The following is a 20305-nucleotide window of genomic DNA, read 5'->3' on the forward strand; positions in this document are numbered from 1 at the left end:
ATTGGAATAGCCACAAATAGCCAAACATGTTCAGGTTAACATATATAGCATACTCTGTTGATTTTGACATCAAGGTTATGATGCCGACATGATCATGGCGACCGTTAAGTCTGCCTTTTCCCACGACATGTCAACCAATTTGGACGTTGATATAGAGGCGAGTTCTGACATTTTTATCTCTTTGTAGCCAAATGCCCATACCGGACTAGAACATATACCAATTGCAGACGGCTTGGAGGATGGGTAATACCCGCTTCAGGAAACCCGAGAGGACGTGTTTGTTGCAAACGTAAGTCTTGATTTTGCATAGATTACATTTGTTTACCGACGATATTCGCGCGCTCTTGTAATGCATTGCGTGTTGTATTATTGCAAGCCCAAAAGGGGTTTTGATACCAACCGACCAGAAATACATTTCCACAATCGGTGGAGATGATTTTTAGATACGTCCTTACTCTCAGGCATAAGAAAAACACGATTTACAATTATTTCGCCCTCAAAGGGTCAATGATACCAAGAGTGCGAATTTCTTTCTCCCTTCCGGATGCGGCAGAATTCTGCGACGTCACGGTGACAGTGTTGGTTTGACAGGGTTTTTTTTGAATTACGATTTTTTTCCAATTTTTCTTATTGCTCAAAGCCACATTAAAAAAAGATGACAAATGTACTCAGTGTATTCTTATGCCCTCAAACAAATAACAAGGAACGTCATAGGCCGCTAGGGTTGGTTAGGATCTCTTCCTGGTTCGCTACTGCAAAGGGGGAAAATCTTCGGCAAGACACAACAATGTAGAGCCATGGCTCTGAACAGCGCCCTACTAGTGGATCGACGCATGGAGAGCTTACTCTGGTCAAATTGGAGTCGTCATCTCGGAATAGCGTGATAAAAGAATGATTGGTCTGATTTTGAATATTTTCATTTTTGTGCACTTTGTTGAGAGAACTTGGTGGCATCTTGGTTGAATTGTCCTGGATAAAATGCAAAGGGTCCTTAAGTGTGACCGTACATACAGTCGCCAGATAGACAAACACCCTTCGCAAAATGAGAACACACAAATTCGTGTCCCCAAAAAATGTTAATGACGGAAAACACTGAAATTCGCAAGCACTGAAAAAGAAACGATACACCTTTCTGTTCGTTTCAAATAGACATTCTAGGACTTTTGCTTGACATTGATATCGTATTGAAATTCACAAGTAGCTTTTTTAAAGATATCAAAACTCCTTTATTTTTATTTCACGCATGTATTGTATTTCAGTCCCAACATGTGCGAAGAACTGTAGAGCACAGAAGGCTCGATGTGAATACAAGCGGTATTGCAAATATGTAATACCGACGCCAAGATGCGCTTGCCGGCCCGGCCTTGTATGCTGCAGGTGTAAGTCAGTCTTCTCTTTTATTACTGGGGGCATGATAGAAAAGGATGAAAGAAATAAGCTGGACATGTGTTCCAGAATGATTTATAGTGGACAAGAAATAAATGGTAGATGGTAGAAGTATGTACCACAAAACGTGCATGATCAGGATTAGAGGGCATACCCAAAATATAATACTTCGCGGAAGTGACTGACACTTCAGAGTTATGTGTTTTGCCCAGAAACGGATAACAAACTACTGGGGGAACCCACTTTACGGCCGGGAATTTCGCTTGAAATGTATACATCATATGATAATCAATCACTGTGGAGGCAGAGTGGAGGGGGTGGTTGAGAAAATCTGGCTCAATTCTTCTCCTTCGGGCGCACGAGGGCTAGAGGCTGGAGAGACGTTATGAGCTCCCTCCCGATTGGCTGAGAGGTAGCTGGTTTCAATTATGCTAATTAGAGGATAAAGCCCAAACTAACGTAAGCAGAATCTGCAAACAGAAATGTTGTCGGGTTAGAGAGTAATATGGACGTAAATCAGAAAAGGGTTGCCCGACAACTGAATTATGGTTCGACCATTGGACCAAGGTTGCATATTGGTAGATATATTCGTCGTTAAACCACTTCCGTGTTTATTACGAGCAGTTTAATGTTGCACATTACAGAGCTCCTAAAGTGTTAATGATACGAAACTCGTATATTTGACTGTAGAAAGATAACGCCTCGCAGTGTTTGGAAAATGTACATGTTACTAGAAATTACGTTACAATATTATTTTCCCACATTTGTTATCTTGTTTCACTTGATTATGTTGTTCACATGCACTTCCATGAATCTATTGATCCTTTATGTAGTGCATGCATTACCTTATTGCAAATGTAACCATCATGAAATTGTCAATAAAAGTAATGCACAAATGGGTTGATCGCAGATGTAAGGCATTCAAACCGTGCAGTCACCGGTCTTCGGCGGCAATGACGAACAAGTTAATCACTGACAGTATTATAACGAAGTATCACTATTAGTATGGTTACCTAAACGGGTTTTATACTAATAATACAAATACTGTGCCATATCATCCATCTCTTCGGGCGGTGTCAAATCGCCATCTGGCTGTTTTAAAGCCTCTCTGTCTTTGTGGCTAATAAATGTCTGAAAACTAAACGAGAGTTATGAACGAATTACATGTAGTTGACCGATGCTATTTTTCTCGGTCACGCATCGAGCATCATCTTGCTGCACAAGGTAGTTCCTAACTTCGGTCTTCTTGAGCACCTCAACAACTTACCGACAATTCTTTAGTTGCTCAGGTGTATGATACACAGTGCATGCTTCAGTTATCTCTGTATTTCAGTCACATGTGAGACACGTTCATGCAAAGGTCAATGCGTGAAGGGCCGCCGATGTCCTAAAGGGACCAGGATGATCAATAGGAGGTCATGCACTTGCCCCAATAACCATTCTTGCTGCACTCGTTTACGTACGTATTTAAATGAAGAACATCAATCAAATGGAAAGTTTGTAGATGATTGTGATCAGCGTAGGAATCATCAACTAAATCTGGCACTAGCGTGGTGGGATAATTTGTTAAATTAGAGTCTTCCAAATGACAATAGTTCCTGCCAATTTTAAAGTAAACATCAAGCAGTCTTATCGTTGCACAATTAAGAGCAGTGTACATATCGTCTGCATTGCGTTTTAAGGCCCAATGATCATAATGTTGAAGATGTCACCCGTTTATTTATGGTCAATCCGAAAGGTGGTGTTATTGTTTTCATGGTCAGAAAATTTCCTGATGTCAGACAAGGTTCTGGAGCTATATCTAAATATGTCTGATGTGTTCCTGAATATGTCACGTGCCATTGGAATGGAAGAGGAGAATCCCATCATTACATATTGATATCTGCTGATTTAGCCAGCTTGGTAATAACGTGATGGATTTTTTCTTCTTTAAGACGAACGATACTGACACTGGTAAACACAAAAATCTAGGAAAGCGCACAATATTTTTCCGTCATTTTTCTGGTTTGGCCGTGAAAAATCTAAAATACCGGTGATTTATCTTCATAAAACATGAAACCATCAAAAATGTTATGCAACTCCACAGCACTGGGCCATCAGATAAACAAAGGAACAACTAATGGGGCAAAAACATTTAAATAATTAGGCATTATTAGGGCCAAACTCTTCAGAACCAGTGGTGTGTCATCCCAGAATGCTCTCATTCGGATTATGGGAAAATCCAAAATAGTACAAGAAGGAATGTATTGGCACAAAACTAGGTCTTTGGCATAGAATACACAAAAACTAAAGCAAATATAGTATAATTAATGAAACTATTTATTTCCACGGGATAATATAATTGTCTGTTGTCAAGACTTCTTCAAATTAAGGAATAATGCTCTTTTGGTAACTTGTGAGGATTGTTTTGACAAGAATTCAAAAAAAGTAACAACAGTTTGTTCTTAGAGACAACTTGTATTTTGGTTGTCTGAGACAGCAATTAGGAACTGGAAGAATAATCATAGTTCAAATTCGCATTCATCATATTTATTTTCCCTGATAAATCAGTATTTACATGTTCAATTACCCTGTTCAATATGCCTTCTTCGGAAAACAAAATACTTTCCACTTAATAGTTTCCCGTTGATCTGTAATATGGTTGTCCCAAGCTGCAATTGGGAACTGCAGTGATGACAAGGAGCAGAGTTCAAATTGACATTTTGTCATGTTTAATTACCCTGCTCATTATACTTTTGTTATAAACGAATGCTTTCTACCCCGTTTTCAGTTGAACGTTAAATCTTATAAATCTTGCAAAATCTTTTTAAAATGTCTCCAAGAACAAACTGTAGTTGTTAATTTTTGTGCAATTCCTGTCAAAGGAATTCTCACAATCTTTGTTCCTCTGATGGCCCTGTGCAGTGAAGCTCATAAAGTTTTTGATGGTTTACTGTTTCAGGAAGATCGCGGATAAATCACGGGTATTTCTGATTTTTCACCAACAATCCAGACAAATCAGTGAAGATTTTTGTAGTTTGACGGAAGAATAGCCAAAAATGTTCGGGTTACTTTACTCGGTTGATTTTGACCTCTGGGCTATGATGCCAAAATGATCACGGTGACCATTAAGTCAGCCTTTTCCCACAACATGTCAACCAGTTTGGACGTTGATATAGAGAAGGAGATGCGATTTCTGACATTTTTTTCTCTTTTTAGCCAAATGCCCATACCGGACTAGAACATATGTCAATTGCAGACGGCTTGGAGGATGGGTAATACCCGCTTCAGGGAACCCGAAAGGACGTGTTTGCTGCAAACGTAAGTCTTGATTTTGCATGAAGGATATTACATTTGTTTACAGACGATATGCGGACACACCTGTAATGCATTGCTTGCTGCAACCTAGCAAGCCCTAAAATTACTCTAGGCTCAGCTATAAACCACCATGCCTGCAAAAATTATAAACCTGCCCACATCTTATTTATTCATGACCTCTTTTGTGTCATAGGAACCAATCGAAGGCAACAATCTGTGCATTTGCAGGGCTATTGTGCCTTGGTCTGGGAAGCCATGTCACTTACATTAGTACCAGGCGTTATTTATTCTATGAAAAACGACAACGGGTTTTATTAATCAGAATTGTAGGTAGTGACGTATTGCACGACAGGTAAGAGATGAATACAAAAGGCCCTTTTTCAACATTCACTTGATCGTTGATCGTTGAAATTTATTCGTTCTGAAAGGACGAGACAAGACGGTGTGCGTAACCACCATCGACGAGGTCTGTGATTACATAATGATCAACAACGTGGCTTGTCATTCGATCAGAGAATCCCCACACTCGTGAACTCAAGCCAATCAATGCCTACAGTGAACCCTAACAAAAGAATTTAACATATCACTTTTGAATAAATATAATGTGGGCAGGTTCGCTAGTTTATGCTGGCATGGTGGTTTCGAGCCGAGCCTAGAGCATTTCAATAACAGGCTAGAAATACATTTCTGCAATTGGTTGCGACGAAAGCACATGTCGAGAACCGTTTAGGTCCGACTTGACACTGTCACATGTAAGGATGAAAGACAAACAACCACGACTTAGAAAAAAAGAGGAACATACTAATCCTAAGTGTCCCAAACAATGCTTGTGACAAGAAAACACTGAATATCAGAAAAACTGAGAAACCTCCTTACGTGCCTCTCTGTTTCAAATTGAAATTATACTTTTTTGGCTGACCATTATTATCGTGCTAAAATTCACGAGTAGGTTCATTAAGAGACGGAGCACTCCTTTTCTTAGCTTACGATATTATTTCCTTTTAGTCCCAACATGTGCGAGGAACTGTAGAGCCCAAAAGGCTCAATGTGCACCCAAGCATACGTGCATATACAAACTAAGGACACCGAGATGCTCCTGCCGGCCCGGCCTAGTATGCTGCAAGTGTAAGTCCCACTTATCATTTATGACTGGGCCCATGATAAAAAGGGTGAAAAATAACCTGGACATGTATGCCAGAGTAAATGTATGGTAGAGGGCAAAACCATTGCTAAATGAATGTGTACCCAGACGTTCAAGAATGCATACAAAGATATTTTACTTCGCTGAAGTAGCTCATGCATGATAGTTATATGTTTGACCAAGAAACACGTAATCTGTAGAAAGAACGATTTTTGGGACAGGGAGTGATGTTGAGGTGAATAAGGAAAGGGTCGCACAACAACTGAATTATCGCCCCACAAACACTGGACCAAGAATACGTGACCGGTAAATAATTTATTTGGCGTCTAACCACTTCAGGGTTAAATAAGATCAATTCAATGCTGCATGATCCATAGTCTGTAAAGCATTAGTAATCGAGAACTCATCAAATTGACTGAAAGAAGACAAACCCTCGATCAGTCAATTTCTGAACGATGAACAGTCCTCCCAGAAAGAAAATGTCCACAGGGTTTTTTTTATATCACAGAGATAGAATAATATAATTGAACGCGGTTTTCTGCAGAGAATGGTATATCTAGTTGGTTATGTATATGATGTAGTTGGACCCAGCTAATCCTGTCTCTTAATTAAGTAACAGGCAATTTTAAAAATGTCCAACAAGTCACTTTTTTATTTTATTTTAGGCCGGTGTAAAAGTAAAAGTGTCCCCCCTGGAAAAAGTGTCCGGCCCTATTGTATTCTGCAATATGGTTCAATAGAGACCCTGACAGTCAATAGCTCAGAGGTTGAAGCGCATAATAGAATCCTTTGTTCCCGGACATTTTATCGTAGGACATTTTAAACTTCTACACCGGGTCTATTTGGCAAGCGGCTCGCCGAACAGGCATCTTTTTTGTCCTGTTTGGAGAGCCGCTTGCCGAACAGCACTAAACAGCCACCCTGTTCGGCCAGCCGGGCTTGCCAAACAGGTAAAAAATCTACCCTGTTTGGCGAGCTGGAGACTTTCCTTTAATATTAATGAGTTCGGCTCTCCATTCAGGACAAGAAAAAGTCGCTGTTTGGTAAGCCGGGCTTGCCAAGTAGTCACTTCCTTTATTTTATTTTCGTTCTTTTTCACAATGTATGGGTGAACTATGATGCAACAAAGGTCAAACGTCAACCACTATATATTGACAATTAATGAGTAGCTCAGCCGTATGATATACAATGCGTGCGTCAGTTATCTCTGTATTTCAGACACATGTGGGCTACGTGGATGCAAAGGTAAATGCATAAAAGGCCGCCGATGTCCTAAAGGGAGCAGGCCGCTCAACAAGAGAAGGTGCACTTGTCCGAGAGGCTACTTATGCTGCTCGATTATAGGTAAGTATTTAAAAATCAATTAAAAGAAAATAGGTAAATGTTGTCGCCGTTAATTACTGGAGGATCCACTAAACTGAGGAACTAGCGTAATAGGATAGTTTGCTTAATCAGATCTAGAGTCTTTCAAATAACCGTAATTTGTGCCTATTTAAGAAGTAAACTCAGAATATTGATGTTGAAATGAGGTTAGCGATCATTCGGCAGAAATTAGTTTTTTTAAGTGCTTAATGACAAAATGTTATGTGTAAGATGTCATCCGTTCAATTTTGATCAGAATCTGAGTACCGGTGTTACTGTTTCATGTTCAAACGATTTCCTTTCTTTCTTTAATTAATAACTTATTCTGTCTTGGAATTAAATAATTGATTATGTCTTGTTTATGACGAACGCCTCTGCTGGTCGCAGGGATAGCGAAAACAATTTGAATTCAGATACATCTCATACTCTGTTGACATGGTTGATATTGGCATCAGGGCTAATGAAATACAAAAATGATCATGGCGACCCTTAAGTCTGTTTTTTTCACCATATTATGTCCACCTGAAAGGACGCTTATGAAAGTAGAGGCTAGTTCTGATTATCATTTTCTCTTTGTAGCAAAATGTCCATACCGAACTAGAACATATATCAATTGCAGACGGCTTGGAGGATGGGTGATACCCGCATCACAAAACCCGAAAGGACGTATTTGTTGCAAACGTAAGTCTTGATTTTGCATGAAGGATATAAAATTTCTTTACAGACGATATGCGTATACAAATGTAGTGCATTGCGTTTTGCATTTCTTGCAAGTCCCTCAAGTGTTCATAATAACAACTGACTAGAAATGCATTTCTGCAGTTGGTCGCGACGAAAACCAATGATCGACAACCGTTAAGGCCCTGTTTACATAAAGTTCACATTGTCACATATGGATATGCAACTTTTCACTTATATGTCGCGTGTGTCATGTTTTAAGCCTAAGTCAATAAATTAACGTAATTGTGACAATTGACAAGCAGCATTATTGAACCGTGGCGGACATGTACTGATTCAATGTATATCAGGTGCAACATACGTGGCTGCTTGCCACGTTCAGTTTGTCCATACATTAAACAGCTAGACAGACCACGCCTCTCAATTGGGAAACAAACAAAAAAGTATATGTACAAACAATGTCAATGACAGAAGACACTGAAAATTGGAAGGCTTAAAAACCCTGCAGCCTCCTTATGTGCCATTGTGGCGAATAGACTATTTTAAATTTCAAAAATCGTTATCTTGTTTTGTTCAACATCATCATCGTACTGGAATTCATGACTAGCTTGATAAAGAGATCAAGCTTTCCTTTTTTAATTAACGACTTTATTGCCTTTTAGTCCCAACATGTGCGAGGAACTGTAGAGCGCAGAAAGCAAAATGTGCACCCAAGCTGACATGCAGAAACAAAATATACTCGTCGAGATGCTCCTGCCGGCGCGGCCTAGTATGCTGCAAATGTAAGTGACACTTTACCGTTATGATCGACTGGCCGGGGCCAATGATAGAAAAGGATGAACAAAATCCTGGAAATCCAGAATAATAAATAGTGGACAAGACATAAATGTGACCCGCTCTACCAAAACTAGGCGCTTGTCGCATCTGAACTTGACAGGTTGATACGGACTTGTTGTTCATTTCCCTATTGTAGACCTTTGGTGAAATGTAACCAAATCAGTTTGTAATAGATTTCACAAACAGTCTACAATAAGGAAATGAACAACAAGTCCGTATCAACCTGTCAAGTTCAGATGCGACAAGCGCCTAGTTTTGGTAGAGCGAGTCACAAATGGTGGAGGGCAGATCGTATAAGTCAATTAATACCACAACGTACAGGATGTAAGGTAAAATCGGGTATTTGAAGCCCTTTTTCATCTATAACTTTGCTTACGCAATAGATTTCCAGGCAGATTCAATAAAACCGGCCTGCATCTTGTAGTGGCACCGCTTCCAATTTTACAGCCTGTAATTCAGGCCACTTAATCTAAAACAATGCCTCTGAGAGACAATACAAGACTTGTGGTCAGGAGCTACAAATTGTTACCCCGTGGCCTTGGGGTATTTGTAGCCCCTGACTAAAATTTAAAATTGCATGTTTTTATGTATGAGAACATTTTTTTCACATGTTTATTGTCTTTATTGGTAATAAAAGCTTTCAAAATTATTCCAATCTTGGTTGACGACGAGATTTTGCTGGTATCAAACGACATTTATTGAATACATAAGTGATGTTCGAAGCAATCACTTACCAACAGTTTAAACAATATCGTCGCAAATAAGACTGATTTTAAACTGGTGTAAAAACAAAGTTCTATGTATCACCTCTGTTGTACATTACACCTTGTGTCAGACAACATCTTGTGACATTCTGAATTGACTGACGGTCTTGTCGTGCGCCATTAAAAACTGTAGTTTTAGTTATGGGTCATGTATCAACCCCAACTATAGCTGGCACCACTTAATGGTAATGTTATGTACCATGAGAAATGTTGCTATCTAGTCGATGGTGTGGCTTTAACTAGAGACACCAGTAACTTAAAAATATTAACATTATTTCGAAATATTTTCAGATAAACTAGTATGAAACCACAAATGTATCATTGCTCGTACATAAAGGGTTGACATTGTATCTAAATCGGATAGATTTATCATCAAATAATATAATTCGGGTATAAGAATTTAAAAAAACCTAGCATTTTCATGATTAATGACCGGATAAATTGAGATATTTATAGGGGCTAAAAATACCCCGAACCAACGGGCTACACATACGACGAGGGTACCTTGGTCAGAAAAGTGTCTCTGAAAAATTTACTTTTAATAGTGACATCAAATGCCACATGCAGCATTCTCTACACTCAATACTGATCACCTGAACCAAGTTTCAAATGTAATCAATGCTCTGCAAGTGTGGGAAACTCAGACCTGTAAAAAGTTCGATCCCAACTTATTTTGTGCATGTGTCTGATTTGTTTACTTCTTATCGCCAAAACTCTTAGTCAACCTGTTGCATAATCCAAAACTATTTATGTTAGGATACTCAACAGTCACCTCTTCAATATCCATGCTCGGGTTGGCTGAATAACTCCATGGTTACCGGAATATGATTAAAACATTGCCAGGGGCTACAATTAGACCGGTGTGACAGCGGATATAGTCCCCCTGGAGTCATAGTCCGGTAGCATTGTATTTGACCAATTAAGCAGCATGATCTATTGTACCGCTAACCCTAACCAAAACATTTAGCAATGCGGGCTATTGTTACACGGACTATCAGCCCTAGGACTACTATCCCCGCCACACCTGGGCTACAAATACCCCATTTTACCTTATACCAAAAATGTATTGCTTTGCTGAAATTTCTAAAAGACGATAGTTCTGTTTGGCAAAGTAACAGTGATTACAAAACCCTAGCTAACCAACGTACTAAGCTTAAAATATACAGAGAAAGGTTGTCGGTTTAGGAAGAGATATTGAAGTGAGTATAAGGGAAGGGTTAAGAGACGACAAACCTATCATCCCACTAATGAACCAAGATTACATTTGATATCAGGTTAACGTCTTTCCACATTAGGGGAATTGTTTAATGTTGTTCGATCCTGCGTTGCTAGATTACAAATGATTAAGAACTCACCGAGTTAACTTAAAGAAGGCAGTGCTTAAGCCCGCAGCACACTAGCCGCCAACTTTGGCGAAAAGAAGCGTTCAGCTGACGCCTCTCGACGCCGAAGTTGGCGGCCAGTGGGTCCCGGTCAGAGCACACCTGCCCAGAATCGGCGTCCAGTAGCGTCTTTTCCGCAACTTTAGGCTGCCATTTTGAAATCATGTGACATCAAGACGCAAGCTAATTGGCGATAGCCTCGCCGCCGACGCCACGTCAGGCGGCCATCCGTAGCACACCTGGCTTCTTCTTGCGTTCAAACGCGGCGACACGCGTCAAAAATCAAACATATTAGATATTTGGCGTTAAGTTGCGGCAAGTGGCTGCAAGTGGCGTTCGCTGACGCCGTTCGTAGCAGACTAGGGATTTTTCAGGCGTTCAGGACTCTTGCGGCAAAAAACGCCAGTGAACGCCGAAGCCGGCGGCGAGTGTGCTGCGGGCTTTAGATCAGTCGGTGTATGAACAATATAATACATGTTATTAAAAATTACTTTACATTCATTGTTGATACGTTTTGTGATACCGAAATGACTTAATCATTACGTTGTTCTCCGTAATGCACATCAGTCTCGTCGATGAGCACGTCTACAACTTTACTAACAATTCATCATGGTCATAAGTTGCTAAGACGTATGACACAAAGCACATGCTTCATTTATCTTTGTATTTCAGACACATGTGAGCTACGTGGATGCAGAGGTATATGTGTGAGGGGCCGCCGATGTCCTAAAGGGAGTAGGTTGAAAAATCAGCTTAGGTGCACTTGTCCGATAGGCTATTCCTGCTGCACGCGTATACGTAAGTATTAGAAAACAAATAATGCTATGGTCGAGTAAATGAGTATGATAAACAATGTATGCACTCGCCGTCATATCACCTTAATCGAGGATTTATAGCGTGAAAGGATATATAACGCCGTTGCCGGAGGAATAGCTAACAATTTTCGAGTAGTTGATTTTGACATCAGGGCTGATATGATGCCAAAATGGTCATGGCGACCCGTACGCTTGGAAAGTTTGCCTTCTTCCCAAATCATGTCCACTAGTTAATCTAGAGAAGTAGATCCGATTTCTGACATTATTTTCTCTTTGTAGCGAAATGCCCATACCGGACTAGAACATATACCAATTGCAGACGGCTTGGAGGATGGGTAATACCCGCTTCAGGAAACCCGAGAGGACGTGTGTGTTGCAAACGTAAGTCTTGATTGAGCATGAAGTATAACATCTGTTTACAGACAATATGCTTATACACAGTCCTGTAATGCATTGCGTGTTGCAATCTTGCAAGCCCTAAAATCATTTCAATAACAACTGGCTAGAAATGCATATCTGCAATTGCGACGAAAACACATGATTGACAACCTCGCTTCACATTGTCGCATGCATGGATGTGGCTTGTCACGTAAATGTCGTGTTATTGTTTTTTTAAGCCTTAGTTATTTAATGACCTCACTTGTGACAATGGCCATTGGCATTTGAACAGTGGCGGAAACACACTAATACAATGTGTATCACAGATGCAACATGCGTGGTTGAATTGTTTGACACATTAAATTAAAGGAATAGAGGGCTCTTTACTTTGCTTGATTTAATTTTCTCCTGTTTCATGATGGGCACACAATACTTCTCGAAGTTTGTTTGTTTTTTAATTTCCGAACTCTTGTGCATATGAGAGAGAATATTCATCAATCATCGTCCTTAAATGAATCGTCAATGAGTTCCTTTCGGGCAAATTCACGAATCTCCACGACGTCTTTTCGTTTTCACCTCGTCAACAGGGTCAGTGAGGGAATAAGGGAATGCAGTATAGGGTATTGGTCCACATGGAGTGGATCTGCGCTAGAAGGGCTAATTCTGCTAAAATCGGAGTCAGCATCTTAATAGCGTGAAAATTCAGTCAGATTAATAATTTTTCCTTTTTTGTCCAATTTTTTAATGATACCAACAGTCCTTTAAGTGTGTTCATACAGGGGACCGCTAGACAGACAACAACTTCGAAAAAAGGGAAACTTACAAAACCGTTCAGTCCCAAGCACTGCATATGAGAAAAAACAGTGAACATCGGAAACACTAATTTTGAATCTCCTAACGTGCCTCTCTGTTGCAAATAGCAATTATGCTTTTTTTGTTGACCATTATTATCGTGTTGAAATTCACGAGTATGTTCATAAAGAGACGAAGCATTCCCCTATTTATAGTTTATGATTTTATTTCCTTTTAGTACCAACGTGTGCGAAGAACTGTAGGGCGCTAAATGCTCGATGTGTACCCCCGCGGACGTGCATATACAAACTGAAGACGTCGAGATGCACCTGCCGGCCCGGCCTAGTATGCTGCAAGTGTAAGTACCAATTCTCAGTTATGACTGGGCCCATTAGCAAAAAGGATGAAAAAACTACCTGAACAATCATGTGTTCCAGAGTAAATAGTGGACGAGAAATATTGTAGAGGGCAAAAGTATTAAAAAATAGATATACATGTATACCCAGACGTGCAAGAGTGCGTGCCAAAAATGTATTACTACGTCGAAGTAGCTGACGCATGATAATTATGTTTCATCCAGAAACACAAAACCTTGACAAACGTTAGCAGAATCTGTAGAAAGAAAGATTTGTGTGTTAAGCCCGCAGCACACTAGCCGCTAACTTCGGCGTGCACAGGCGTTTTTTGCCGCAAGAGTCCTGAACGCCTGAAAAATTCCTAGTCTGCTACGAACGGCGTCGGCGAACGCGACTTGCCGCCACTTGCCGCAACTAAACGCCAAATATCTAACATGTTTGATTTTTCACGCGTGTCGACGCGTTTGAACGCAAGAAGAAGCCAGGTGTGCTACGGATTGCCGCCTGAATTGGCGTCGGCGGCGAGGCTATGGCCAATTAGTATGCGTCTTGATGTCACATGATTTCAAAATGGCAGCCTAAAGTGGCGGAAAAGACGCTACTGGACGCCGATTCTGGGCAGGTGTGCTCTGACCGGGATCCACTGGCCGCCAACTTCGGCGTCGAGAGGCGTCAGCTGAACGCTTCTTGTCGCCAAAGTTGGCGGCTAGTGTGCTGCGGGCTTTAGGGAGAGATGGACGTGAATAAGGAATGGGTTGCACGACAGCTGTACGTGACAAATAATATTGTGCATCTCCTTGGGCAGTGTCGATACGCCATCAGGCTGCGTTAGTGTACCCCTGTGGCAATGTCTGAAAATTTACCCAAAGTTATTGACAAATTAGTTGACCGTTGTTCCTGGTATTTGTCTCCGTCACGCATCGGGCCACGATCGGCCTACTCCAAGTAGTGCCGAACTTCTGTCTTGAAGAGTACGCCAACCACCATATACTGATACTTCATTAGGTCAGGCGTATAATACACTATGGTGCGTGATAAAGTGTGCTTTACTTATCTCTGTATTTCAGACACATGTGGACTTGCTGGATGCAGAGGTAAATGCGTCAGGGGCCGCCGATGTCCTAAAGGGAGTAGGCTGCTTAACCAGAGAAGGTGCACTTGTCCGACAGGTTCCATCTGCTGCACACATATAAGTGAGTAAATAAATATCAATTAAATGAAAATAAGAATGAGGAAACGTTCTCGCCGTTAGATACTAAATGATCCATCCACTAAACTGGGGAACTAGCGTAATAGGAGAATTTGCTAAATCAAAGTCTTTCAAATGACCGTAATTCGTGCCTATTTACGAAGTAAACAAAGCAGATTGGTGTTGAAATGAGGTAAGCGAATTTTTAGCCGAAATCTTTTTGTAATTGCTTAATGACAAAATGTTATATGTGAGATGTCATCCCTTCAATTTGATCTGAATCTGAGCAGCGATGTTATTGTTTCATGCTCAAACGATTTCCTTTCTTTCTTTAATTAATAACTGTTTGGCGGGCGTGACAGAGGGATCGATTCTGTCCTGTTGAATACGAGCGCCTCTGCCGGGCGCAGGAAAAGCAAACAATTTTCAAATTAAGATACATGTACATGTACATCTCACACTCTGCTGATTCTGACCTCAGAGCTAATGGAATGACAAAGTTAGCATGGCGACCCTTAAGTCTGTTTTTTTCCACCATATGTCCACCTGAAAGGACGCTTATGAAAGTAAAGGCGCATTCTGACATCATTTTCTTTTTGTAGAAAAATGTCCATACCCAACTAGAACATATGCCAATTGCAGACGGCTTGGAGGATGGGTAATACCCGCTTCAGGCAACCCGAAAGGACGTGTTTGTTGCAAACGTAAGTCTTGATTTTACATGAAGGGTATCACATTGGTTTGAATACGATATGTGTATACACCTGTAATGCATTGCGTGATGCATTTCTTGCGAGCTCTTAGTAACTGACTAGAAATGCATTTCTGCAATTGGTCACGAGGAAAACACATGATCGACAACCCTTTATGCCCTGTTTGCATAAAGTTCACGTTGTCACAGATAAGTATGCCATTTTTTCAATTTAATGTGGCACGTGTCATGTTTTAAGCCTGAGGCAATTAATGAACGAATGAACAATTTACATGTTGCATTATTGAACCATGGCGGATACATACTGATTCAATGTATATCAGGTGCAACATACGTGGCTGCTTGCCACTTTCAGTTTGTCAATACAGTAGACAGCTAGACAGACCACGCCCTCTCAAATTGGAAACAAACAAAAACTCTCTCAGTACCAAACAATGTCAATGACAGAAAACAATGAAAATTGGAAAACTCCGAAAAACGCTGCAGCCTCCGTTGTAAATAGACATTCCGTTATTTTAGATCATGTTCATGCTGTCGTATTAAATATTGATAACTACTTTCATTGGAAGACGAAGTTTTCTTTGTTTAGTTATCGCTTTTATTGCCTTTCAGTCCCAAAATGTGCGATTAAATGTAGAGCGAAGAAGGCACGATGTGCACCCAAGCGAACCTGCAGATACCCAATAAAATCAGAGATATGTTCCTGCCGGCCAGGCCTAGTATGCTGCAAATGTAAGTGGCACTTTATTATCCTGTGCATGATAGAAAAAGATTTTAAAATCCTGGAAATTCCAGAGTGATAGTTAACAAGAAATAAATGGTGATGTATAGTTGATAACTGATATCTCCACCCCGAACCAGTCAATTAATATTCGCCATGACTTACAATAATGACCTACTTATTTCTAGTTGTTTGATTCATGAAATAAGACGTAATAAGGCTGTCGTAATTAACACTGACCAACCTCGGCCTAATCCTCAATGTCTGCTGTTTGTCTAAGTATGATAGGCCTTGCTGCTTTTGCTAGGGTCATGAATAATCACCATCATATAGGTAGGCCTCGGATCGTCTCTTTGTGGTATGGTGATCGAAAAGTAATAATACTCTTACTATGACACATCGTCCGTTTTATCTTGCAATGTCAAATCGTCATCTGGCTGCTTTAATTAATGCCAACTGCTGTGTCTATGCCTGAAAACTAACCGGAAGTTATGGAATAGTTTGTTGACCGTTGCTATTTCTCTCGGTCAGGCATCGGACCATCATCTGGCTGTAGAGGTATTCCTGAACATCGATCCTGTCCAGTACTTCTACAACTTTACTAAGAATTTATGATCATAAGTTGCTAAAGGCCTATGATACACAGTGCATTCTTCAGTTATCTCTGTATTTCAGACACATGTGAGCTAGGTGGATGCAGAGGAAAATGTGTATCAAGGAGGCTTCGATGTCCTAGAGGCACTACGCTGAAAAAGAAGACGTCTTGCACTTGTCCGATAGGCTATTCCTGCTGCACGCGTTTACGTACGTATTAGAAAGATAAGAAAAATTGCTTGATCGTGGAAATGAGTTTAAGTACATGAACTCGCCGGCAGATATCAGAGAAGCCATCTGCTAAACTGAGGAACTAGCGTGATTGGATAGCGTCATTTCAATGACTGTGGATTCAGCCAATTTAAAGAAGTCTTATCGTTGTTGAAATAAGAACAGTGTGCATATCGCCTAAATCATATTTGTTTGTGCTCAATGATCAAATATTATCGAATCTTGCACAGGCCGTTGGAATTGAAGAACCCCATCATTACATTACATGCTTTTGGTCAGCGTGATAACATGGTTGATTTTGTGTTGTTCAAGACGAATGCTGCTGCTGCCGGAGGAATAGCCAAAAATGTTCGAGTTAATATACATGTACATACATATCATACTCTGTTTTGCTCTGATCTCATGCTGGGCTAATATGATGACAAAATGAGCATGACGACCCGTAAGCATGGTAAGTCTGCCTCGTTCTCACAAAGGTGTCAACCAGGAGGGTCGTTAATATTGAAGTAGAGGCGAGTTCTGACAATATCTTCTCTTTGTAGCCAAATGTCCATACCCAACAATACCATATGCCATTTGCAGACGACTTGGAGGATGGGTAATACCCGCTTCAGGTGTCCCCCGTGGGCGTGTTTGCTGCAAACGTAAGTACTTATTTTGCATTAATGATGTCATTTATAATACAGACGGTATGCGTGCACACCTGTAATGCACTGCGTGTTGCTGCATTAAATTATTTGCAAGTCCAGAAGTGTTTTTTACTACAAACCAACAAGAAATGTATTTCTGCAATTGGTTGCCATGAAAGCTGTTGATCGACAAATTTTTAGCCCTGTTTTCATTAATTTCACACTGTCCAGGTATAAAGGATGTCACTTTCACTTAAATGTCGTGTCCTATTTATGCCTAAATAAGCAATGAACGTACTCGTGACAGTGACATTTGCATAACCTAGTCAGAAACGTGCTGATTCAATGTAAATCAGGTGCAATAAAAATATGCGTAGTTGTTTACCATATTTAAAGGAATTGGCGGGTTTTTTTACCACAATTTCTTTTCTACTCATGAAGACACTACACTTCTGACGATTTTTAAATTTGTTCTCGGGAACGACAAGTGTCTGAATTTCCCGCTCCCCGAAGCCAGCGGAACTCCATGACGTCATTTCGTTTTCACCTCCTCAACATGAACAGTTCGGGAAGTGAAGAGGGTGCTGTTTTGTCGAGATTTGAGGGGGAGGGCAGAATCCTTGCAAATTACTCAGCAAGTTACGTCATAGCTACCGAGGTAGATTGGGGCTTTCCCAATTCGATACAGTAACAAGAAAAAGAATAGATATCTACAGCAAGGCGTCAGAATGTTGATCCATGCCTCTAGACAGCGCCTTTCTAGTGCATCGGTCATCATGGAGAGGATCGACGCATGGATGGCTAACACTGGTCAAAAGGGAGTCAATATCACAATAGTAAATCAAGACATGATCAGTCCGATTTTGAAAGTTTCCATTCTTGTGCAATTTGTGCATGGAATCTGTGGTTAATTGGAAGTGACTGAACAGCCGCCAGCCTGGTTAAATTGCCCTGAATAATACAAACGGTCATTTAAGTGTGACCATACAGTTTATTGACAATGTCGGAACACACAAACAATGTGACAAATGGTAGAAAACATTGAAAATTGGAAAGACTGAAAAACGTTGCAATTTCCAAACGTGACTCGGTTGCAAATAGACATCTTATTCTTTTGAATTATGTTATAGGCTAAACTTTACCATAGTATTGAAATTCACGAGTGCTTACAGTAGGATATTTTAATATTTTGATATCCTGATGTAAGAACATCATCTGGGTCACCATCTGGCTGCTTAAAATCTGTCTTTATTGTTAGTGTACTCTTTTCCATCTTTATTGCCTTATAGTCCCAACTTGTGCGAGCAACTGTAGAGCCCAAAAGGCACGATGTGTACCCTGGCGGACATGCAAACACAAAATATCCTCATCGAGATGCTCCTGCCGACCTGGCCTAGTGTGCTGCAAGTGTAAGTTGCACTTTACAGTTTTGACTGGGGAAATGATAGAAAAGGGTAAAACAAACACTGGACATTCCAGAGTAATAGTGGAAAAACAAATGGTAAAGGGCGGAAGCATGAATAAATGAATATGCGTGTACACCACAATATATACCAAAAACGTGCAGGAGTGTATACTAAAAAATAAAATGCCTTACTGTGGTTATGTCGCAAAATTTACCGTACGTTATGAAAGAATTAGTTGACCGTTGCTGCTACTTTTCTTTCCCTTGCTCGCGCATCGGGTCATCATCTAGCTGCTCTCGGTAGTGCTAAACTTCAGTCTTGTCGAGTACGTCAACCACTTTACTGGAGGTAAATAAGTGTAGCTAAGGCGTATGATATACAATGCGTGCTTCAGTTATCTCTGTATTTCAGACACATGCGAGCTAGCTGGATGCAGAGGTAAATGCATAAGAGGCCGCCGATGTCCTAAAGGGAGTAGGCCGCTTATCCAGAGTAGGTGCACTTGTCCGATAGGCTATTTATGCTGCTCGATTATACGTAAGTATTTTAAAACCCAATTTAAGGAAATTATGTATGTACATGTGGATGTGTAAGGTGTCATCCATTCAAACGTGTTATGAAATACGAATGGCGGTATTGCTATTACATGATCAAACAATTGCCTGATGTCTGGACCGGAGGCTCTTTTAAAAGGATAGACCAATCATTAGTAGATAACTGCTTAGCTGGTTAAATACCATTATTGAATTTGTCTGGTTTAAGATGAACGCCGCTGCTGGTCACAGGAATAGAAAAAAATATCGAGAGAGGATACATGACATACTCTGTTGATTTAGACCAGATGGTTACAGTACTTTATATTTGATCGTGGCGGCCCCTTATTAGTCTGCCATGTTTCCACCACATGTCCGCCCGTATGGTTGCTGATTTGGAATTAGAGGCTATAGCTAGTAGGCCTACTGACATTATTTCTCTCTGTAGACAAATGTCCATACCCGACCAGAACATATAGCAATTGCAGAAGGCTTGGAGGATGGGTGATACCCGCTACGAATAACCCGAAAGGACGTGTTTGTTGCAAACGTAAGTCTTAATTTCCGATGGGGACATTGTTTTTTTACATACGATACGCGTTCGCATCTGTAATGCTTTGTATGTTGCAATCTTGCAAGTCCTAAAAGTATTTACTATACCAACCGACGAGAAATTATATATGTAAAGAAAAGTTTGTTTATTATATTTGTATACATTTCTGCCATTGGTTGCGACGATGACGCATGATCGACAACCATTTAGGCCCTGTAAAAATAAAGATTTCGCTGTCACAGAGTAGGATGTCTTCTTCACTGAAATGTCGTTTTCTATAATTCTCATCATTTTGCATTTGAATTGAGGCAAAAACATTCTCAGACCGATGTATGTATGATCATGTATAGCAAGTGCAGCATACGTGGTTGTGTGCCATAATTCAATTTGACGATAAAGTAGAATGTTGGATAGACTACGCTTTCACAAATTGGAAACAAACACAATCTCTCAGTAGCGAACATTGTCAATGACAAAAACACTGAAAAACGCTGCAACCTCCTTTGCACTCGGTTGCGAATAGACATGGCATTCACTCTTATGGTGAGT

The 20305-nt window shown here is 40.4% G+C and overlaps 2 protein-coding genes across 2 annotated transcripts in view; one reads left to right on the plus strand and one right to left on the minus strand.

The window, feature by feature from the left end:
* The window catches only part of LOC135498977 (atrial natriuretic peptide receptor 1-like), an 813512-nt gene that overhangs the window by 616363 nt on the left and 176844 nt on the right, over positions 1-20305 (minus strand). The gene's annotated exons all lie outside the window — the stretch shown is intronic.
* Positions 1-20305, plus strand: part of LOC135498687 (zonadhesin-like) — a 98897-nt gene that overhangs the window by 50041 nt on the left and 28551 nt on the right. The window contains exons 56-74 of the mRNA XM_064789069.1: positions 188-289; positions 1260-1379; positions 2720-2845; positions 4585-4686; positions 5689-5808; positions 7043-7168; positions 7766-7867; positions 8527-8646; positions 11520-11645; positions 11942-12043; positions 13071-13190; positions 14256-14381; positions 14980-15081; positions 15702-15821; positions 16486-16614; positions 17178-17279; positions 18554-18673; positions 19082-19207; positions 19652-19753. Of these exons, the coding sequence (XP_064645139.1) occupies positions 188-289; positions 1260-1379; positions 2720-2845; positions 4585-4686; positions 5689-5808; positions 7043-7168; positions 7766-7867; positions 8527-8646; positions 11520-11645; positions 11942-12043; positions 13071-13190; positions 14256-14381; positions 14980-15081; positions 15702-15821; positions 16486-16614; positions 17178-17279; positions 18554-18673; positions 19082-19207; positions 19652-19753 (2193 nt within the window). The remainder of the gene's footprint in view (positions 1-187; positions 290-1259; positions 1380-2719; positions 2846-4584; positions 4687-5688; positions 5809-7042; positions 7169-7765; positions 7868-8526; positions 8647-11519; positions 11646-11941; positions 12044-13070; positions 13191-14255; positions 14382-14979; positions 15082-15701; positions 15822-16485; positions 16615-17177; positions 17280-18553; positions 18674-19081; positions 19208-19651; positions 19754-20305) is intronic.

Source organism: Lineus longissimus, chromosome 14, assembly GCF_910592395.1.
Source record: "Lineus longissimus chromosome 14, tnLinLong1.2, whole genome shotgun sequence".
Taxonomy (NCBI): Eukaryota; Metazoa; Nemertea; class Pilidiophora; order Heteronemertea; family Lineidae; genus Lineus; species Lineus longissimus.